Source organism: Ursus arctos, unplaced genomic scaffold (genome assembly GCF_023065955.2).
Source record: "Ursus arctos isolate Adak ecotype North America unplaced genomic scaffold, UrsArc2.0 scaffold_1, whole genome shotgun sequence".
NCBI classification, from domain to species: Eukaryota; Metazoa; Chordata; class Mammalia; order Carnivora; family Ursidae; genus Ursus; species Ursus arctos.
This window is the reverse complement of record NW_026622763.1, coordinates 98,060,077-98,084,175: the sequence shown is the minus strand read 5'-3', so window position 1 is coordinate 98,084,175 and position 24,099 is coordinate 98,060,077. Positions and strand designations below refer to the sequence as shown.

At 40.1% G+C, this 24,099-nt stretch overlaps 1 protein-coding gene across 4 annotated transcripts in view; it reads right to left on the bottom strand.

The window, feature by feature from the left end:
• The window catches only part of COL4A3 (collagen type IV alpha 3 chain), a 133,895-nt gene that overhangs the window by 64,914 nt on the left and 44,882 nt on the right, over window positions 1-24,099 (bottom strand). For 3 of the 4 annotated variants that reach the window (XR_003314028.4, XM_026491808.4, XM_026491807.4), the window contains exons 2-9: window positions 10,419-10,475; window positions 8,287-8,376; window positions 5,343-5,387; window positions 4,658-4,702; window positions 3,742-3,804; window positions 3,004-3,057; window positions 1,761-1,787; window positions 1,146-1,220 (exon numbers count right to left, since the gene is read on the bottom strand). Coding sequence is in view for 3 of the 4 variants with exons in the window: in XM_026491808.4 (XP_026347593.1) it covers window positions 1,146-1,220; window positions 1,761-1,787; window positions 3,004-3,057; window positions 3,742-3,804; window positions 4,658-4,702; window positions 5,343-5,387; window positions 8,287-8,376; window positions 10,419-10,475 (456 nt within the window). In the remaining variant the exon portion in view is untranslated. Of the gene's footprint in view, window positions 1-1,145; window positions 1,221-1,760; window positions 1,788-3,003; window positions 3,058-3,741; window positions 3,805-4,657; window positions 4,703-5,200; window positions 5,388-8,286; window positions 8,377-10,418; window positions 10,476-24,099 lie in introns of those variants that run through there. The other variant, XM_044381024.3, reaches the window with a different exon arrangement.

Below are 24,099 nucleotides of genomic sequence, written 5' to 3'. Positions count from 1 at the left end.
TTCGACAACCTAAACTCAAACTCTTTGACTCACTTAGACAAATTTCCAGAAATTTCCACATATACTTTTGAATTAAGTTAAAATATTTCTGGTTAATTAACCTGGAAGTTAGTACCTGTGCCTTAGGTCTATCAAAAGACCCTTTGAATCCCAAAGCAAAGCATACACAGTCCCCCAAAGAGCAGCGTCTCTTCGTATCCATTAGGGATCACGCTCAGGTCTACATATATATAGATCAGAAAGTAAACCACTCAACAAGAGAAAGACGCATTTAAGTAAAACCCAGTTACTTACCGGCATGCAAAATCTGAAATAGGGCTGTTACTTAACATTACAGTTTTAAAGGATATTCAATGTATGGTACAAACCTATCCTTGATTTCAACAAATACCGAATAAGTGGAGCATAACTATTCTTTGAAGATTCCTCCTTAGATTTAGGAAAGCCTGGGTAATTGAGATTTAAGAAGAGATTTAAAGACTTATGCACAAAATCATCCTTTTATCTTAGTTTCATGGAGTTTCTTATGAGGTGAATGTTTTAGAATGAAATGAAATCAATATATAAACAGAAGAAATAGGAATGTCTACTGCAAATGTTCTTGTGGTTGTTAGAGGTGGGGATGGAGAGCGGATGAAATGGGTGAAGGGGGTCAAAGGGTAGAAACCTCCAGTTATAAATAAATATGTTTTGGAGATGTTAGGTACTGCACAGTGACTGTAGCTAACAATACCCTACTCCAGCTTTGAAAGTTGCTAAGAAAGTAAAGTTCTCATCACAAGAAAAAAAGAGTATTTGTCACTGTGGTGATGGAGGTCAACTAGACTTATTGTGGGGATCATTCCACAATATGTACAAATATCTAATCATTACCCTGTCCATCTGAAACTAATATAATGTCATATGTCAGTTATACCTCAACAAAAAAAGAAAATGAAACAAAAAAGAAAACAGAAAACAAACCATAAAAATGTTCCTAAGAGAGTGAGAAAGAGATTTACGGGAAAAGAGAGAGAGGAGAGACAGACGAAGACAGAGTCGCAGAGGCACAGAGAGAGGAGAAAAAGGAGCGGGACAGGCAGACAGACAGACAGACAGCCAGAGCCAGAGGACTGAGAGTAACGGGACCTTCTCTGACTCGATACCTGGAAACCCGGAGCTCCTGGCAACCCGGGGTCACCTCTTCCATCAGGTTCTATACCTTCTGCAGCAGGAGCACCCTTGAAAATGAAGAACTTCATTAAACACAGTCATCGTTATATTTTCAAAACTCCTTTAGGTGCTTCTTCACGGTCCTACTGCTTCAAGGATAAAAGTGCTTTTCAGGGTATATACTTGGAGAAATGATTTAGGATTATGTAGTTACTCCATTTTGAAGAAATCAAGGATTTTCTTATATCCTAAAGTTAATAATTTACTGTGGAAGGAGGAAAGACACAAGGATGAGAAACCATCTCTCAAGATACCAAAATTAGTGGCAACTCCCCACCTAGAAGGTGGCCCAGCCTGAGGTTAGTTCTCTCCTCCTAGACTCTCTTCCCGTAAAGGATCTGACGAACGTTGTATTCCTTAAGAGATATTTATGACAAGAGCTAAGAGAAGTCGTTGAGTAGGAATAAATATCATGTCCTAATTATTAATTGGTTTCTGAATTAATTATGAAACCTGATTTGTAATAACTTATACTTCATTATTTAATAGAAGTCCTTTCATATGTACACTTTGAGATTTTCAATAATAATGGACCACACATGACTTACCTTTTCTCCTTTCAAACCAACAGCACCCTAAAAAAAGGAAACCAGATACATCACATTACTGCTTTGTCCTTGCTGTTATTCTGTCCTCTCTCCCGCTGTCCACTTCCCACTTTTTAAAACGTTTTTATTTAAATTTAATTAATAAACATATAGTGTATTATTAGTTTCAGAGGTAGAGTTTAGTGATTCATTAGTTGCATACAACACCCGGTGCTCACTACATCACGTGCCCTCCCCAATGCCATCACCTGGTTACCCCATTCCCCCACCCACCCCTCATCCAGCAACCCTCAGTTTATTTTCTATGATTAGGAGTCTCTTATGGTTTGTCTCCCCCTCTGATTTCATCTTGTTTTATTATTCCCTCCCTTCCCCTATGCTCCTCTGTTTTGTTTCTTCAATTCCACATATGAGTGAAATGATATGATCATTGTCTTTCTCTGATTGACTTATTTTGCTTCACATAATACCCTTTAATTCCACCCACGTCATTGCAAATGGCAAGATTTTGGTTTTTTTAATGGTGGAGTAATATTCCATTGTATATATATATTCCCATTGGTTTTTAAACATGCTCAAGTTTGTTTCAAACAAAATCTCCCCCCCCACCAGTCTCTCCTTCATGTCATCTGCAACCTTCACATTCTGTTCATTCCTTAGTCCCCCACCTGCCTCCTGCCTCCATCCAAGCTGGAAACATCCCTTGCTAAGGTCTGCCATGACAGTGATGTTGCTAGAGTCAATGACAAGAGCTCAGATCTTACTGGACGTCTCAGCAGCACCAGGCAGCTGTCAGCCACTACCCTCTACTGAAATACATCTTCCCTGGGCTTCCATAATATACTCCTCTTGGTCTTCTTTCTACCACTAGGGCCCCTCCTCTTTACAGGCTTATTCTCCTTGACCCAGACGTCCCGTGCTGGGGCTTTCTGAGTCTGTTCTGAGGCTCTTTTCCCCTCCTTCTCTCGCTCCTTGTGTCACTACCATCCGGGGCCTCTCCCCTGAGCGAATCCAGCTGCCTATCCCTCATCTCCGTTTGGATGTCTCAAAAGCAAAATAAAGCCTCAAAGCACAAACCTGAACTCATAATGCATTTATTCATTCATTCCCCCACCTATGAGTTGAATGTCTACTATTGACTGCCCCCAACTTCTGCAAAGTCATGATGGATTTCAGTACATGGCCATTCTGGAGTAAATGACTTGTATTTATACTTTATACAGAGTTAGAAATGGATACCTACCGGCATCCCTGGGTAGCCTGGTATCCCTGGGAGGCCTGGAAACCCTTGCTCCCCCTGGAAGGCATACAAAGCTTGTTATTCTTTCCAGTTGCTCTAGAACAGCCTGTTGAGATATTTTCCCTGTTTCTCTCCTTCCAGCCCTGCAGTGGTAAATCTAGACTAAGTAACCCAAATTCCTTATGGCTACTGGGTCATGAGGCTGAAGGCCAGAAAACCATTATCTTAATTGAAAACAGGATTAGAATCTACTGTTTCTCAAATTGTGCATAAACAGCAAAAGTCTAATTGTGCCAAGAACTTTTTAATTGCTGTTTCCTTGAAACTTGAGTAATTGGTTCTTTCATGGCCACCATTCTGGGGGAAAGGAGGGTGCCGTCACGAAACAAAGAGCATGAGTGAACACTGGAAAGCTCAGTCACTCTTCTCAAAAGACCAATTTTGCATTCCAAGCTTTCGTTTCTGATTTGCATACACTCACAATCTTCGGTGAAAGTAACCGGGTGAGCCCCCAGTTGTCTTTCTGTGGGAGAACATGAGAGAACGTCCTCAAAAGACAATCAGAAACCAAGCCATAAGAAGAAAAAAAACCATCGTGTTTCTGTCCTGAAGACACATACCAATGGTTCTGGCTAAAAGAATCTCTCAAGGAAAGTCTGTGCCTTCTCTTTCCTCCTTCCCCTTGATTGATTCATTCCAGAAAATGTTTCCCAACCATCTTCCTGTGTAAGAAGTACATACCTTAGACCCATTGCATCCAGGGATGCCAGCAGGTCCATAAGGCCCAGGATGGCCTGGGGTGCCCTGAAAACAGAGCAAGTCTCAGAGAGGTGACATCAGCACTGGGCCCAGGGAACAAGTGGCCATCGTGAGGGACCCAAGGCAAGGGAAGAGATGGGCTAATTTAGTTATTTAAATACAAATGGTTATTAAATAGTTAAATAGTATATTTAGTTATTTTAGATAACTTAAATAAAAATTATAGCAAATCAAATGGGCTAATCAAAACCAAAAATTATCAAGTGAGATACAGATATTTTAGATAGAACAAAAGATCTTTCTATATAAAATGAAGTCCCTTAACATGCTGCTTTAAGCTGGAAGAAAGGAAAGGAAAAAGAAGAGGGATGATTACACAAGGTAACTATTATTTTATTATTCTACACTATTAAATAGAGTATTATTAGAGTAGTATTATAGAGTACTATAGTAGTAGTAGAGTAGTATTATAGAGTACTATTCTGTTCCATCCCATCTATTCTATTCTACTCTATTCTATTCTATTCTATTCTATTCCTTCATTCCATTCCTCTCTACTCCAGTCCGCTCCATTCCATTCTAGTCCATCTATCCTATCCTATCCCATCCATCCCATCCCAACCCATCCCATTTCATTCTATCCCATCTCATATTGTCAAGTCCCATACTGTCCCATTCCTTTCTAGGCCATTCTGTTCTGCTTGGATTTCAGGAAATCCAATTTGACTTGTATGTCTTACAAACCCACACTCTAATATATTATGTGATCCTACTGTGACATTTTCATCATGTAGCACGTGTCTCAATACCCATTTTCTTGTGCTATTGTTTTAACCTCTTTATTAAAAAATGTTATCTTTTTATTCTTTTAAATTAACACATTTTCCCCATGACTTACTGGAAGTCCAGGAGGACCTGAAAATCCCGGCAATCCAGTTATTCCCTAAAGACATAGAAAAGGGGAAGGTGGCAAGAAAACACTTAGAAGTGTTTCAACCTATAAACATAAAAGTATTTACCATTCTGATAACGCCATCCTGCAACTGTAATTTGGAATGGCTAAAAACTATTTGAAAAACAAGACAAAAAATTTTTGACAAACTTTACGAAATCTTATATTTACAAAGTTCTTTTTAAAAATTTTGTTTAAATTTTAGTTAACATACAGTGCAATATTTAAAAAGAGATAATTAAGATTGTTTTTGCCTTTTTGGGATAGACTTCTAAGGTATTATCTGCATACAGTAGAGTGCTCCAAGCTTCTGCAAACAGCTTGAGGAGTGTTCACGTATGTGTACATGTATGTATTGGTATCACCACCATCCCAGCCAGAGGGGAGCATCTCCACCCCCCTATGGTTCTCTCACACCCTTTCCCGGTCCATTAATACCCACCCCCAACAGAGTAACCACCGTTTTCTGCCATCACAGATTACTTTTACCTGTTCTTGGACTTCATCTATAGAGCGTGTCGTACAGAATGTACTCCTTTGTGACATTTGTATAACTTTTACAGTGCAGAGTTCTTATTTTTTAAAGAAGAAGAATTTTCATCAATCAGGATGGACCAGTTGGACTACTAACCCTTACACCTTTGGGACCAGTGAGTCCTGGGAGTCCTGGTGAGCCCTAGATCCAAAATAAACAAACAAACAAACAAGAAAAACAAAACCAAAAAGACACTGGAAATTATTTGCTACTAAGAAACCATAAACTAAAACTCCCATTTTATTCACACCCCAAACTGTTTTGCCCTTGTGATTATTTCAGTGTTAACACAGTGAAATTGCTTGTTTGTTTAATTGAAGCTAAAATATCTATCAGAAAGGACAAACAGAAATTCATCCAAAGCCCCGCCCCTCAATGTGGGGTCCAGGGGCCTGCGGGATTAGCATCACCTGGGAGCTTGTGAGCGACGCAGGCTTTCAGGCCTCCCCCACATCTCAGACGGATTCATTCCGAATCTACGTTTTCACCAGATTAGAAAATGACTCTAGTTCACACTAATGTCTGAGAAGAGCTGCTGTAGAAACCCCACGTTAGCCAGGCTGCTGCTGGGGGCTGATAAGGATGATGATACAGTTACAATGGGGGATGAGAATGGCAGCCAGTAGTTCTGTGCATGAGAAAGACTTCATTAACAAAATGGGCCTGGCATGCGCGAATCAATAAATAGCCGAGGAAGAACTGCCTGAACCAGAGATAAGCTTGCTTCGGGCATATGATGAATACAGTTGAGAGGCCCTGTGTCTTAGAGAATAACCTTAAATGGAGACTTTTTGAACCAGGTCATTTGGTGTGAACGTTCCATTGTCCAAAAGCCGTTTTGTGTGTGTGTGTGTGTGTGTGTGTGTGTTGTGTTTTTTTTTTTATCATTCCTTGGAGTTTCAGTATGTGTTGGTATTTTTGATTTTTTTGAGAAAAGGGTTGTTACAGAGTCTTCTGAGATTGGATGGTCAAGGCCACCGTTGGCCATCACTGACTGAGGTGGAATTCCTGGGTGCGTGCCCACGTTTGCCTTCTCTGCAGGATGTTATTCGTGCTATGCACAAGACCACAAAATTGTCATTCTTTTCATGCATACAATATTTAAAATTAAGAGAGGAAATGTTTAAACCTGAAAAATCTTTTTGGTCAGGTTTTAATATACAATAGCTGTCTGCCTTTGATCAAATTATCTTTGCGGCTATATCCATAAAGTACACTGTCGTATACACATGCACTGTGATGGCACCCAGATTTCCTGGATTAATTTTAGGCAATACCTCCACATCATGTAACCCACTGTAAGCACCATATGTTTACAATTATTATTTTAATTGATTGATTTCTCTAAAGAAATGCCAGTGTGACAAGCGGAGTGGGAGTAGAGAACAAAACGAAAAGGAAAGAGTTGGCATGAGTTGATCCAAGCCCAGAGTTGAAGTAGCAAATTCATTTCCTTACTGATGTGGGGGAATAGCCTAGGCCACGCCCTGGAGGAAGGCAGTGGGACTGTCAGGCACTGAGTAGGTCTGAATTCAGACACTAAATGTCCAGAATCTAAATGATTTTTTCCCCCAAAATTAGGGTCAGAAGAAAGAGAAATGGAGAAACAACGCATACATCAATCAGATAGACACAAAATGGTAGAACTCCTAGAAAACCACAACATTTTGCTTGTTAGAAACTGTAGGTGTGGGTTTAGTTTCTTTGGTTATGGGAGTTTGATTCTGGCATCATCTAAAACCAGATTTGAATTCTGATTTTGCCACCTTTAACTGTGGAGCCCAGGATAAGTTACTTAAGAGCTCTGAGCATCGGTTTCATCATCCCTGAAAAAGAGAGACTGAGTCACCATAGTCGTGATTTCTGGGATCAGTGTGAAGAGTAGCTGAGAGACAGTCAAGAGTAAACATCCCAATGCCTGACACAGAATCAATTCGCAGTAAAGGTTGCCTTTGATGGCCAAATTAGTCCGCACATTTATGAAAAGACTCTGTGGGGATCAATTACAATGGTCTTTCATAGCTTACTAGTTCATAGCTTGCTGGAGGCCCGCAGTCAGGGACAGCCACGTGAGTGCGTGAGAGCCCAGGCTTAAGTCTAGCTAATGTCCGCAGCAGGAAAGAGCCATCAGCACATCTAGTGGTTATGTAGTTCTTTAGCAAATCCTCTAGGGTATTTATTCGAACAAAGCCCTTTGTTGTACCACAGACTTTAGGACAAAAATGTGTGATGAGCCGAGAAAGAGGAACCCATGAAAGAAGAGAAGGGCGTGACAAAAGAAGAGAATCGGAGGAAGGATGATTCCAGAGACAAAGAAAGGCAAGTGTTTCAAGAAGAGTAATCCACATGGTTTGAAACAAAGCAGAAGGGCCCAGACAAAGAAGGACACAAAAGTCATGGGTGATTTCTGCAGGAGTGTTTTCAGAGCAGGGGGACCAAAAGCAAATGATGGCAGCTGAGGAGTGAATAGGAGATGAACTATGGTTAAACTCGTTAGTTACTTTGTTTTTAAAATCTTGACAGGAAATACAGGGAAAAGATGGCAATCCTTACAATCCTTGTAAGCAATCAGCTTACAAGACCTGAAAGTTCTAGAGGAAATTTTCTATTAGTAGCGGGCACATTAGCATGCCTGAGGACTGAAAGAGAAAAGCTAACATCAGAAAGAAAGGAATGGCCAAGAAGCATGGTTCTGGTGGGAATCCCAGGGATCAGGACACGGGGAGAACTAGGTCCTGAGTGGAAGGCCAAAAGAACTCACCCTTTCATGCAAGACGAAAGAAAACTGGCAGGTATAGAAGCTGTGTGGATCAAGGAGGAGGAGGAAATTGAGTAGGGAACCTCAAGGTCATGAGCATTTGAATCTCTTGGGATAAGATGCAGTTCTGAGGACCCGGCTGAGACTGGAGAGCAGGAATTCGCCACGGCCCCCTCCAGTTGGCTGAGATGTGGAATTCTGTCCAGGTTCCCGGCAGCCCAGGGGTAGGCCTAAAGAAGGTTAGGTGAATTGGGGATGTTCCAAGCTTATAAACTGACATACCTTGGGTCCCTGTGGTCCAGGCAAGCCTTCGGGACCTGGAAATCCCTTCTGGCCAGGAGAACCAACAGGTCCAGGAAAGCCTTTCTCCCCCTGTTAAAAATCAACACAGGATAAGAAACACACAGAATAGCACTGTCCAGCAATAACCATACCTACAACCATTGCTTTCTTTTCTTTACAACTTGATAGGGACATTTGACATATTTTTTCCCCCTTGGATTAACAAAATTGGCACTCAGCAGTAAGTATAACTGTAAATGGAAAGCTACCTGCTGTTAGTATTTGTCTATAGGCTTGAAAGTGTTTGCCTTTGGTCTTGTAGGAACTACTTTTCCCCAAACGGTGGCGCTACACAGATAAGAGATTAGGAGAGGGAATCAAGAATGAGGAGGAAGGGGGAAGCCCAGTGAGAAAGTTGAGACTGGTGCAGTGTGTTTGCTTGGGGTTGGAGAGAGAGTGAGGCTAAGGCACAGGAATGTGTCTGGGAGTGAGCGTAATTGCTACGTAGCTTGAAAAGAACAACGCGCAGGCTCTCAGTTTTAGCCCTTCCTCGATTACCCAGGAATTAGTAATCCAATCTGCTCTTTGTGCAGGAGATGCAGGAGATATGAAGAGTGGCGTAACCAAAAGGGTGAGCTAAATCATGTTTTAGAAAGAGATGATATTATGAGAAAACCCCTAGGAACGAGTGAGTGAAAATAATTTAGGCCCCATGAGTGACATGGTTCTGCCAACAAATAATTTTCTGGTGAACATGGGTCCTGGGATCACTTTTTAGTAATAAAGGTCGTTGGTTGTTTCAGTCAATTTAATTACACAATTGGTAAATTAAATTTTAAAAAAGAGAAAGCGGTCAAGTCAGCTACTTCACATTGTTATGTGCATACACATTCCATAAAAAGAGAAACAAAAGAATTTGCTCGTCCTCTTTCAATACTCAGTTACTTTCACACATCCTAGAATAGCATCTAGCACATAGTAGTGACTCGATCAATTCTTGAGCGCAAAAATGAATCCCAGCTTTCCAACACGGATCTGAATACACTACATTCATAGCTTTAGGGAAAAACCTAAATCAAAGTACGTGTTAATTACAGAACAATTGAAAATAAGTAGAATAATTGTTATAGTTAGTATATAAATTATATGTAAATTATTTTATCTAAAGAGCTAAAAATATGTTCTAAAAATATTTTTAGTCAGCCTTCAATATTGTGAAGCAATTCATTAGTGTTCCTGAGGAAAGGGTTTGATAAACAAAGAAAAAACTTTAGTTCAGCTTCTGTCTTAATTATCACAAATTGCAAGTTAATGGAGCGAATTAATGAGATTTCATGGCATTCTTTTTCTCCTTGAATGCTGCAATGGAGCTACAGGTTTGCCCCGCTATCTGAAAGCACAGAATTCCTATGAAACTTTTCCTAAACCGAAATGGTGTAAAGCGAAGAGTATCCCCGCTTTCTGAAAGTTCGAATTACACCACTTTGCTTTTATGAAAAACCTACGTTAGTATGATAATGTTGTTAGGGTTTTTTTTTTTTTTTTTCATAGAAGTAAGATCCTCTTCGGATTTCTTTTGCTTTGCAAAAACGAATGGCAGTGTGGGTCTTTCCTAAAAGCGGAGTGGCGCAAGGCGAGCTTTCAGAAAGGGGGGGGGGGGATACCTGTAGTACATCCTGGTACTGCATTTCGGCCTCAACCAGAGTGCTGTTGCAGGATTCTTTCGGCAGGGGGCGCGCCTGCACCAATGCCGCAGGCCACGAAGTCCGCGGGTTTCAATCCCCGTGTCAAAATGAGTGAATCGAGTTGTTTTCAGTTGTTCTTTTGTGTTAAACAACATTTCTACACATAGAAGCATTCTTATAAGCTTTCTTTTTTCATAACTTGCTCCTTTTTCTTTACAGACCGAAAGAGTTACATTTTAACTGATGGTATTTACACAAGTTGTATGAAATTTTCCAAAAGGCTTTTTTTTTCCTTTTCTTTGGTTAATGTTTATATGCAATTTCTTTAAAATTGGATTTGGGCAATGGAATAACACACTGCGGGTCTTTCTGATATTAGAGAAGGAAGAGTGAATTCCTGGATGAGCTCTACAGAAGAAAAAAGCAATATTAAGATTTTGTTTTTACCTTCTCCCCTTTGATCCCATCACAGAAACACTGGCCTTTGTCTTTACAGACACAGCCCTAGGAAAAGGGAAAAAGAAAGAGTTTTGTTTAAAAACAACTTAATAAATCCTGGCTGACAGAGCAAAAGCAAACATATTTTTCTATTCTTTGAGCTTTAAATACCATTCATTAGGAGCTATACCGGGGCAATGATATATCAAGAGAAAAAGAGCCGAGAAGTGAAAAAACATTGCATTTAGAACTGTCGGGTGAATGTACATCACTTTTTATTGTATTTGGGAATTTTAAGTTATTTATGGAAAAGGTGAAGGCATCTTTTCCATTTTTCAGGATAATGTGTAGTTGTACCATATGAAATCGCCATAGCCATCAGTAGAAAGTGGTCTAATGTTGGCAAAGAAAACATTATATATATATATACATATACATATATATATACATATATATGTATGTATGTATATTAACTGGTCATATCTTCTACAAGTGATTCGAAGGTTTTCTTTTCCTGAAATGATGTTCAAGACTGAGAAGAATGATCAATACCCGCTATGTGTCTTTAAGGAGAATAAACTAATTCACTAATGTATCAGCATGTTCTTAGTATAAAGCGAAAACAAATATTTAGCTGTGAGCTTGGGCACTCTTATCCTATCTCAGTTACTTTGACCCATTTTAGAACCTATGCACAGGCCAACTCTAATGAAGGTCGATTTTTGAATATTTCTTTGCCAGAACAGGAATAAAGAGGTAGTTGAAAATATTGAATTTAAAATGTGTTTTGACACATGTTTTATGTTTATGTATTTATCTTCTTAATTTTTTTCTTCAGGTTAATATTAACTGAGAATGAGTTTGCTTTCCACAGGAAAAGAATATTAATGGACAGCAAAGGCAGGGCAAGTCTAGGACCTGTGCTGGCTGGTTGGTAGAAAAAATAAAAGAGAAATTGCCTCAGATATTTCCAAAGTGAGGGATCCTATTTGTTTAATTAAAATAAAATGCTCAAGCAAAAACAACATTAATTAAATCTATTTTCTGAGCCTAGAGTCCTAGGTTTTGCCGCCTTTCAAGGAAGGGAAGTGTATAGTAATTTTCAGACGTCACATTTATACATACCTCACAATTTATATGAATGGAAAGTGATTGACTGAAAAGGAAAATCTATATTCACCCCAAGTGTTGGATATGTGATATTATTTAGAAGACTACGTTTTTCTGATTTTCCTCCCAGATGTTTGAGGTCAGTAAGTCATACCTTGACATAATTATTTAATCTTGTCTTTCTAGATTTTTAAACTTTTATGTTCATTTCAATCACATATTTAAGCCTACTCTACAAAACCAATAGTTCTCAAAGTAGGGATCCCCCGACCAGCAATATCCACATCACCTGTAAACTTGTCAGAAATGAAAATTATCGGCCCTACCCCAGACCTGCTGAATCAGAAACCCTGGGGTGGGTCTCAGTATTCTGTTTTATTTTATTTTTATTTTTTATATATAATAATTTTTTATTATGTTCTGTTAGTCACCATACAGTATATCCTTAGTTTTTGATGTAATGTTTCATGATTCATTATTTGCGTCAGTATTCTGTTTTAATAGGCCGTCTGGGTGATTCTGATTCCACTGGTCTAAGCTACCACCTAAAATCTGAGTCTGCAAGGTAGAGCTCATTCTCTAAATGTTTCTGAACACTAGATTGTCTGACACACTACTTTGCACATCTGTTTTTCGTTTTCGATGTCTTTTTTTCCTGTCATCCCAGGCTTTTGTGCCCTTCACTTTGGGATTCTTTGTCACTGAGGTGAAAGCAAGAGCTGTCTGAAGACAAGAGTCTTGGTTTTTGTTTCTGGTTTAAGTACCTGCTGACACTTGATCCCAAGAGTTGGAGGGGCAAGCATGCTGTTCCCATACAGCATTTGGGGAGGGAGGGGACAGCATGGCCTCAGAAAGTAGTCTGAGTTCTACACCCAAGAGCACTAGATATTGGGCAAGGAAGCAACACCTGTGCAATGCTCAACCGTGGCGGGCCACGGTTTTCAAGTGGACAACAAGCATCTCTGACTCTCGTGTTTCCCAGACACAACACAGCACTTTCTGAGAACCTCTGGGCCATGGTTAAGAGGAGGCAAATTACCAATGCTCCGATCTCTGAGAAGGAACATGGAGGTCATGAGACAGGCCTTATTTTATTTCTCAAAGTAAAAGCCATATTTGTCATACATTACTGGAAATTTTTGAATGTTAGGTTGAACAAGTAAGTGTTTGCCCCCAGATGAGATCAGGTCCTCCATCCTATGTACTCCCATGAACCACATTTAGTTACATGTTTAATGTGTATTTTCCCTGATGCCCATAAGCCCTAGGAGGGAAGGAATTCTAGTCAAATTCACATCAGTACCCTGATGTATAATATATCCCGACAAATGCTTGTGGATTGATTAAATGGATCAATGGGTAGATGGAAAACTCGTAATTTGTTTACAGTCAATTTGGACCAGGAATTCCAAGACATATGAATCATATGGCTATGTTATTGTGCTGCCATGACTGAGATATTTTCCCTACACATGAATTATTCACAACTATCATTGAAGGGGCAAAAAATGAAACTAGAAGCCTCGGCTATTTTAATACATGTTAAAATTAACACCAGGCTAATTAGTTGTTAGTTGCTTGGACTGAAAAGTCTTTTTTGGGAAATTTTAAACCCTCTGAGGAGTTGAAAAACAGTGCAATGAACCCTTCTATATCTTCTCATCTAGATCTGTCCATTGTTACCATCTCTCTTTCTCTTTCCCTCCCTCTCACACACATACGCACACGTTGTTGTTGTTGTTGTTGTTGTTTTTTTTTGCCAAACCATTAAAAAGTAGACTGTAGACACCCTCATACTTCACCACTAATGCTTCTGCGTGCAACTTCCCAAAACAAGAGTATGTTCTTATGTTCTTATCCAGCTGAAACATCATTCCTGAGCCTAAAAAATCAACATTGATGCAGTAACTCCAGGTTACTGGATCTGAAGTTAGATCTGCAGGCTTATACAAGATTCTTGATGACCATTAGTAAATGGAAAGCTGTTTAATTTTTAGCAAATCTTTCAATTCAGACCCAGATTTAGTCTCAATTAATGCTTTTCCCTGTAACCAATACATGAAGTCTGATCTCAACCAGTGGCTGTCACAGTTCCAAGAAAGAATCCTTAGGACTCAGACAGGTGGCATTCAGGGGTTGGGTGTGGGGCTCTCTGTGTATGACCATATTGAGTTCCCTCTTGCCTGGGGTCTGGTTTCCCAACATCACCCACAGTGACTTTGGTCTGACCCCCCTTTTGGTCATCAAAACCACAGTTCCTGATTTTTTACACTATTGTCCTTCAGTTTGGGTCTTGAAACTTCAGCGTTAACATATTTAGCTTTTGTTTGTATTTGGCTTCATTGTCTTTACATTAAAATAAAAACCCTATTTGATGGTTCAAAACCAGCTGGTTGGTTAATTGAAAAAGTTAGTTAAAGCGAGAAATCAAAAACAAATGAACAAACAGCTACATGAACGTTTTAGACATTTTATAGCTTAAAACATACACATGTACACCAATTCTTCAATCTAATGAAATAGGGTCCAGGTCTTTTCTTCGGGAATGGGTCTGCTGTTGGAATTCTGTGACATCATTCTTGTTAAGTCACACCCATAATGCACCATTGACAATTTCAACTTTCAGTTTCTTTGAAACAGGCCGATTGCTAAAAGATGCTATGGAGCAATTTGAGTATGGAGTCCTTCTTGATATTAAACCATATTTTTCTCTAAACTTCTTCAATGTTTTCTCAGCCACGTTTAATTGAATAGCAGTTTCTCTATCAATTTTATTTTATCAAACCTCCCAACCTATTCATCACAGAAACATAAATCTTATGCAAATGTATTTAACCAATTTGTTATTTAATATTTAATGAAATCACTTTGTTACTATAATAAGTACAACTGGCAGAAACAACTAACTCTTGGCAATCCTAAAACTCCATCAGTGGACCAGGTATATGCCAATGTGATAGGGAGAAGCCTATGGGTCTCAGATAGGCAGTGTCAGTGGGCATCGACTGGTCTATTATAGAGCAGGTATGGAGAGTTCTGATCAGTCCAGCAGTCACTCAATAGGAGAGTCATTGTGAGAGGATCTACTATACTATCTATTCATCTACCATGTCACCCACATGCAGGTGGTCAACACTGTTGGCAAGATTCCAGAGCCAGGTCCAGGGCTGTTTCTATGCTTGGGTTAGCAGAAATGCTCCAAAACTGTTCCAGCTTTAATTTGCAGTTAAAATGACAAGGCATGGCCTGCTTATATATTTGCAAAATTGGACTGACTAGGACTTCAGAGTATGTGACAATTTTGCTGACACATGGATATTCCATCTGATTGAATAAACTCAAAATTATAGTCAGGGCCACTCTCTGGCTTTTGTTCAACTGCTGTCTTAGAAGCAAGTGCTGCCCGTGTGATACATCTGAGAGTCCTTCACAAGGCCAGGGAAATAAAGCACTTCACTTTTTGGATGGTAATGACAGTAGTCTCAGACTCAAGATATTCATTTCTCTTAATTAAGCTGTTTTTCCTGAATTAATTTTTAAATTTGCAAATATGTATGAATAATTCAAATAGATATTTGGCTAAAAGATACAGTGGCTGTATTTTCATTATCATTGAGTTTGATCCACTTTTTTTGCACCCACTTTTGAAACACCATGGAATGTTCTTCCATGGTAGAATAGAATATAACCTATTACTTTCTATTCAAATGCTAAATCACTTAAAAACCAGCTTGGCCAAGTGCTACTAACCATTAAGAAAGCATAACTAATGGATACTTCTTAAGCAACAATTTCATGATTTTTCCTTTTCCAATAATAAAGCACCTCTTAGTTTCCATATACCTTAATGAAGTAAGAAATCATTTGTCATGAGCAGAAAGCTCTTAGTAATGATTTTATGGGTTTTCTTACCCTGCTAACCATTAATACATCAGGAAGTGATCCAAGATTACATGATATTTTAGCACTTTTGCATATTAAATACTTAAACTTGTGAGAATGATTCATCTAAAGGTCACATGCATTTTTACAACCTCACTTAAAATGCAAAATAAACTGTGATAGTAGAGAATCTTAATAGGTTCAGAAGTCCAGAAATAACAGTTCTTAGGCCAGATCTACATAGGATCTAGTCCCAGATTTGCTAGCTATGAATTGGAGCTTAGGACAAATTACTTAATCTTTCCAAGTTACCTCTTCCTTAAAGGAAAATATTAAGATCTATCCTGCAGTTTTTTTGTGAGGAGGATTTGAGATGCTGTCAATAAGGAGCTTGCAAAGTGCCCTGCATTCAGTAAAAAACTCAGTCAAAAGGGGTCACCTCTCTCCCCTCTCTTGCTGTAATATCCTAGGCCAAACAACACACACACTATTGTCTGATCCTTCCTACCGTCAGTCCTGTCTGGCCACCATCTTCCCAGACATTTCCTCCTGAAGTCATTTGTCCAATGCCAAAGCACCGGTTCTGATTCTAACAGCACCAGTAAGAGAGACCAAAAACCATTTTTGTTTAACTACAAATGAATTAAGTAATATTTGTTAATAGTACTTTTAGAGTTTATTAATATATTAGTTGATATTATTTATAATTTGTTTTACTTGTCTAATAAAATATTGGTTGGAAACCCCAATGGTCCTTGATGCTGATACATGAAAGGTGCCAGATCAAGTGAATTATACAAAGGCAGCATGCACTTCCCGGAAGGTCTGATCAGCTGGCTCTCACGCTCTTCTCTTTGTCTCTGTCCCATCCTGCCCTTGGATTGCCCATGAATTGCACGCACACTGCCTTCTCTTCCCAGCAATGTGGCAAAGGGTTAAGGGCACTGGTTCCAGAGCAGACTTCCTGAGTCTACATCCCAGCTCTGCCAAGTCATTTGTATAACTTTAGGTGCTCTCTAGTGCCTCAGTTTCCACATCTGTAAAATGGGGTGAAATATTAAACAAGTACATAGCACAAACATTTACTGAGGGTTGTGAAGGAAACCAGACTATGTCACCCCAATTATGCCTCTCCGACATAAAAATTATTTTGAATTGAAAGCAGTGATGAAGCAGTAAATGCAGAGAAATATCCCTCTTTTCTATGTAAAGGCAAGAAATAAATTCTCATTTGACTGGAGACAGACTCTCTTTAGTCCAGAGACAGCACCAGAGGAATCTTCAAAAAAACCTTATCCTCCTAGTTACCTCTTCACCATTCACTACCTCTAGCCCAAAGCCCTGGTCTTGTTAATCCTTCACAGATTTATTGCTTCCTTGTCTAAAAGGTATAAAGCTTCCTGCTCTGGTCACTTCTTTGGATCTTCATTCTCTTGCGAAGTCTCCCACGCACATGAAAACTTTTAATTAAATTTGCATGCTTTTCTCCTGTGAATCTGTCTTTGTCAGTTTAATTTTTCGACCCAGTCAGGGACCCTAAGAGGGCCAGGGAAAACTTTTTCCTCCCCTATAGCTGTTACTGTGGGCTATCAACAGTGTGGGCAATTACTAATGTATTAACATTGTTACTTAAATGCCCATGAGTTGGGGGCTTACTATGTTTTCTAGACTGCAAGTAGAAACGATGTCTCACAATTCCTTCTATCTCCCCAGCACTGGCAGACAGCAAACATTTCTCTTTTTACTCTTAAAACAAATAAAGAATCTAGTTATGCACACACATTTTTATTGGTCATTAACAGGCCAGGAAATCATTTCCAAATAATCTTGGATATTTCCTTTTTCTACCCTCAACACCCTGTCTGCCCGTTATATGTGTGCGTTCTAGTGAAACAAAAGTGGCCCTCCCTGCCTGCCCCCCAACCTCTCCTCCCCCACGCCCAGCCCAGCCTGGTTTAGTGTAAGGGGAAGTTGGCAGCGTTCAAAGCTGGTTAACACTCTACTGAGCAGGGCTGTTGATTCTGCATTATGATTATTGATCCTTTGCCCAGCCAATAGCCTGAGGCGAAAGTTTTTGTGTGTGAAAAGAGCTGACCGAGTGTGGCTGACTGAGCCAGCCAGACTCCACGAGCTGCTCTTCACAGGGCCCCTCCATCCCGCGTCTGCCTTAGGCAACGGCCCATGAGCCTTGGCAGCAAGGCCTCCAGTAAAGGAGAATGACACCCGTGTGCCGCTCTTGAGGTGGCCCCTTCTTGCCTGCCCAGGAGCCGCTGTCCCCACACTTGGATATCACAGAAATCTCACTGGAGCTGCCACTTCCTATCTTTCAACCCCTGTCCAGAGAGAGACATCACTAGTCTAGACATCTAAATCAGCCACCCACTTTTGTTTTTCTGGACGGCAGCAAGCATGCACATTACTGGCTCAGACAAAGAAGGTGGCAGTCCGAGGTCTCTGGTACATTTGGGAATAAATCGGTAAGAAAGTTCCATCCATCTCGTGTAAGGCAGTGAGTGGGATTTATACCTAAAATCATTAACTCCAGGTTGTTGTTTTTTTTCTTGCCCTAAAAGGTTCTGAGTCCAGCAGGACGAAGAGGCCTTCACTGTTCATAGAAGATTAGTAGACTCTGAAGGATCCCATGACAAGGATGTTCTAGAGGAAATGAACTTGGATCTGTCCTATGATGATTTGAGTAGTTGAGCGGTGACTACATAGGGCACTGCTCAGGCTCTCTGCCTCATGTGTGGTCTCATTTACACCCAATAACAATTCTGTGAGTCAGGCACTAGAATCAGCTCCATCTTACCACTGAGAAAAGTGGGTGTCAGAGGCTAGAGGTCGTTATGAATGGAGCTGGGGGATATGAATCCAGGCGCGTTGACCCAGGGCCATATTCTCAACCACTATGTTGTATTTAATTATTGGCTGGCTTTGTAGGCTTCTGAGGCATTGGGGGAGGGACTCAGATGCATCTCTTCCCCTCACACTGTCGCTGTGCCCCCCACGATGGGATGTAAAATCCCAGTGATAAACATAACATGGTAGTTCATGGAATTTGCAGTATAAAGCAGGAGTTGGTGCACTGCAGCCCACAGGCCAAATCCAGTCTACTGTCTGTTTTTGCACCACTTTTGACCTAAGGATGGTTTTTATATCTTCAAATAGTTGGGAAAAAAGAAAAAGAAAAACAATATTTTGTAACATGTGAAAATCATCAGGAAGGCACACAGGAATCTCTCTCTTCCCTCCTTTCCCTCATCGTCCTCCCCTCCTCCCACCTCACTTCAGTCCAAGGGTTGCTGGCAGGGATGACCCACATAATGCAAATTGTGGGTTGGAAGAATCCAGAAGATCGTCCAATCTAAAAGTTCCTTATATTTTGAACTTCACAGGACAGCAAAATAAAAAAAAAAAATTTTTTAATGGAGACCAACAGTGGATTTTTTAATTTATATTTTGATATGTAAGGGCAATGGCTATCTTCAAACACAAACAAGCAAATCTACCCTCCCACTCATGAGCTAACAGCAAATCTATCATCTACTATCATCATTCCATAAGAAAAAGCAAGTTTTTTTTTTTTAAAGATTCACCTATTTATTTGAGAGAGACAGAGCGTGCGTGTGCTCTTGCCTCGAGGGGTAGGGGCAGAGAGTGTCTTAAGTCCACTCCACACTGAGCCTGCAGTGCAGCCTGAATCAGGGTCTGATCTCACAACCCCAATCACGACCTCCATCACTGACGCCAGCCAAAAACAAGGGTCGGGCACTTAACCAACTGCGCCACCCAGGTGCCCCAAGAAAAAGCAAATTAAAACACTGTAAAGGAAGCAAGTAAATACCCACAGATCACAAGGGGCTCCTTTAAAGTGAAAATAAATAACTTTTACTTCATTAGCAGTATCTACGCTGTTCTTACTTTTCTCATTTCCCTTGGTCTGGTGAAAGTCTACACTATCCAACACAGGCATGACTTTGGGAAGCACTCAACTAGTCACAACTATCTCCTCTCTCCCACCCACACCCCTTCTGGTCAGTCACTATCTGCTTAGTGACCTCCTACCGCACAGTTTTTTCTTTGAGAGGTGTCCGCGAGCTAATCTCATACAGTGTAATGTACGCTAGTGAATTAATTTTTAAAGATATGCCCTGTAACTGACACATTTTTTACTGATAAATATGTCAGTTACACACACACACCCCTCCCATAAATGCCCCGAGTGGTAGAAAATTCGAACTCCAGACTGACCAGCGAGACCCGTGTTGGGGCAGATGGGGCTCCTTCGCTTGCCTGCTTGGTTTGCCTATATGTAGGACCAGATCTTTCAGAAAATACCTTTGAGGGGCGCCTGGGTGGCACAGCGGTTAAGCGTCTGCCTTCGGCTCAGGGCGTGATCCCGGCATTATGGGATCGAGCCCCACATCAGGCTCCTCTGCTATGAGCCTGCTTCTTCCTCTCCCACTCCCCCTGCTTGTGTTCCCTCTCTCGCTGGCTGTCTCTATCTCTGTCGAATAAATAAATAAAATCTTTAAAAAAAAAAAAAGAAAAAGAAAATACCTTTGATACTATTACTTGTTTAAAAAAGTAGCTTGTCTATAAAACTCATCTATTCCCTTTTCATTTGACAGCCAGGGAAGAAGCACAGTCGAACCAGGCATGTCAGAGTTCTTGCTGATCTATGCAGGGATGCTACTTCAGATGGGAGAAAATCTGCAGAGGGGGCCTTTAGCTCTGGTCCATGTGGACGATGATCACATGCTTTTCACCACTTCCGGGAGCTGTTACTTGGCTAATTATACCAATTGTCAAGAGCAAATCCAAAGTGATTTTCAAAGCTTTACATTTTTCAGCTTTAGGTTCTGGGAGAGTTGCTAGAAGTGTTTAGAAACCTTGCACTTAATCAATACAAGATGTCTCAAGGGAAAATCCATTTTCTATCTGTGAACCTGAAGGTAACCTAAAAAGAACATAAAAAGCTGAGGGTCACCCATAAGACCAGGCCAGTTTTCCAAATGGAAGACTTCTTTCAATTTTTGGTAAGACTCTGATGTGATACTCTCTGGAAATATGGACACTACTTGGGTAGCAATATTATTCTGAATAATAAGGAGAAAAAACAGGCTCACTTATGTATGTAAAAGTCAATCCAGAAAGATCGTTCTTTAAATACTTTTGTGTGTGTCCTCTTTTGTATGTGGGTGTGTAAAAATCAGAATAAGATGATGGATAAAGAATAAAAAATAGAACCAACTCACAAGATGAGAAAAACAGGTGAGCAGACAAAAGCAGATGAAAAGTGTCAATTGTTGGAAGCTGGATGGCCAGTGAAAGCTTCAAGTCAACTGGATCATTACGTTTGTAAATACTTTGACACATATCCTCTGTTCCAATAAAAGATAAGACACAAAACCAGAAAATAAAAAAGACAAACTCAAAATCAAGATAAGTGTTTCTGGTGAGCGACATGCAATGACAACACAAAGCAGTGGAAGGGACTGAATCATCACATGGTTGGACTGAGTCTAGAAGACAACTGTGGTGGTTTGGAATTTGGCTCCTGTGCATAATAGATAACATGAGTCAAGAAACACCATTTTAACATTATTTGGATTGGGGTCATGAAGTATGCCCAATAGGAGCCATTCCAAAATGGTGGATATATACAGAGGAGAAAGAAAAAAGAAACAACAAAAATTGGAATACAGAGCTATGGTAGTTAGTCTCCAAGATGGCCCCCAGTGATCCCTCCTCCTGGCATTCATGCTCTTTTGTAGTCCCATCCCTTATTGCACCAGGGTTGGTCTGTAGGTCCAATAGAACAGGACAGGTGTGATGCTATGTCTTCTGAGACTAAGTCATAAAATAAAATTGTGATATCTGCTCTGTCCTGGGCTACTTGTTTTGAGGAAGCCAGCTGCCGTGTCAAGTCAAGGAGCCTTATGAAAAGGCCCATGTATTAAGGAACTGAGGCCTCTGGCAACAATCCTGTGAATGAGCTATTCTGCAAGCTAGTCTTCCAACTCTATCAAGACTTAGATGACTATTGCCCCAGCCTACAGCCTCTGAACCCTATGAGTGACCTGGAGACAGCACCACCCAGATTCCTGCTCCCAGTATTCCTGACCCTTAAAAAAGGCATGGGATGATAAATGTTTGCTGCTTTAAACTGAAACATTTGGGGATAATCAATTAGGCAGTAGTAAATAATACAGGGGTCCAAGTAAAATTAAAAGTCTGATGGAAATGATAAAAGAGAAATTCAGAAATCTCAGAAAATAAGGCAAAAGGAAAAGAGGTGAACAATAAGGAAAAAAGGTCAGAAGTTTTGAAGATCAATTCAGGATGTCTAGTATCTGAGCAAATGGAGTTTCAGAAAGGCCAAGGAGAGAAGATTGGAGGAAATTATCAAAGAAATAATATAAGAAATAATTTTCTCAGTGAAGAAAATAAATGTTTTAATTGATAGGGCCCACTGAATGTCCCCCTCTTGCAAATACACACATCTGAGGCACATTATCAAAGCATTCCAGAACCCTGGAGATGAGAAGATTCTAGAAGGAAACAACACCAAGAAGAAACAGGCACATACAAAGATCTTGGAATCAAAATGGCATTGGGTATGTCAATAGTAATACCATGAGGGAGATATGGCATGAGGCTTTCAGAATTCTGGGGTGAAACTGATTGTCAATGTAGTCTTTTATACTCACCAAATGATACATTAAGTTTGAGGAGACACAGATCATTTTCAGGAACATAATGAAGCAAAAACATTACCATCCAGGGATACTTCCACGGTTAACTACTAAAGGATATGCTCCACCAGAAAAAAAGGAATTGGGTCAAGAAAGGGGAAGACCTGGGATTTAGGAGAAAGGGTATACCTTGGAATGAGGTCTCAGGATGACCATGGTATAAATAACTCAGATGGTGCCAGAGGGTGGCAGCCCCTGGGGGGTCACCAAGGGAACTGTCTGACAAGTGTGACTAGAAAATTTAAAAACTTCAGGAAAAACAAAAGTTTGTCCAAGAAAGTTCACGAACATGAAAAGCGATGGCTTAGCAATGAACACAATTTCCAAAATCATATTCTACTGATTTAACCAAAAATTTTGACCTAAGGATATTGGGAAGGTTTGAGGAAAAGGAGTGTTGTAGGTCACCGAAGAGTCCTCACCTACTGAGCTGCAAGTCAATAGATAGTGTTACAATAACTCTATAAGCCTGTTTTTCAGAGACGTGGAAGTAAATAAGTGAAAGAAATAGCTGGAAGATTTAGAAGTGGTTGCCTCTTCAGAGGGGGGCATGGGGAGAGTAGGCTGGAGAGGGACTTTGCTTTTGTTCCAAGGCTTTTGATACTACAAGTATTTTATTATTATTATTATTGTTATTATTATTATTACTATTACTATTATTATCATTATTATTTACTATCCACATTTTTTTACTCTGCTCAAAATTCACAATAAAAAAGAAAGTTCATCTCAAAACCAGAAAATTTCCTGTTAACTTCACAAAGTCTAATAACTTACTGTTTTCTCAACCTAAGAAGCATTCTAAGTTCATCTTCAGTGATGTTTTTCTCCAGTTTGGAAAATCACCAATCTAGCTTTGACTTCCCAGTAGAAAAAAAATACGGTAAGAGTAAACATAGGAAAATTTTAAAGAAAAATGATTCAATCACTTGATGAAGACACCTTCAGCTGATTCTCTGCTGATGAAAGTCAATCCTGGAGGTTGCCTGACCTACCCCTTTGCTAGTGGGGGGGGGGCACAACACTCTCTTTGTTCTAAATCATATGCTATTAAGACTGCAAGAGGACTTAGTGTGCATCTGTCTCATACTGAGTCCAAGGTTGGTCAGATTTTATGTGGAGCCCATAATCTCTCCTTTTCTCTTGGGCAGAGAAGTTGACTACATTGTAGGGAGACTGGCAAACTTCCAAGCAGTGAGGCCATTATACATGCCAGTTCTCCTGCTCACTGCCCCGCTTGGATTGGAGAGGTAGGGCCCACAGCCTGCGGGCTTTGTCTCAGCTGTGTCCACATTACAGAAGAATAATTCTTTACGGATGAATTGGGCTGGAGCTCCATTCCTGGCTCATGCTGGCCACTGTCATGAAACTATCTTCTCCCTAAGAGTGGAGGACAGTAAATGCTATCTAACTAACACTTTGATTGGGGCAGGATATAAATCAGCAAATCACAAATATAAAATCTCGGGGCACCTGGGTGGCTCGTCGTTAAGCATCTGCCTTCAGCTCAGGGTGTGATCCCGGCGTTCTGAGATCGAGCCCCACATTAGGCTCCTCCGCTGGGAGCCTGCTTCTTCCTCTCCCACTCCCCCTGCTCGTGTTCCCTCTCTCGCTGGCTGTCTCTCTCTCTGTGAAATAAATAAATAAAATCTTTAATAAAAAATATATAAAATCTCTATAAAGGATAAGGAGAGAATCTGATATTCTGAATTTGTTTTTTAAAATAAACTACAGAAATATTCGGAGTGTGTTTGTTGCATTTGCTATGATTAATGCTGCGTTGATAGCACCAGTTCAAATCAAGTTGTGATAAAGAAAAATCTCTCTGTTTAATTTCACGATATTCCAGCTGGAAGTTAGGACAGTGGTTCTCAACCATTAGTATACATAAATTATTTAGAGCTCTTAGTAGTCTTAATTTTTCCAGGATCCCAAGTCTA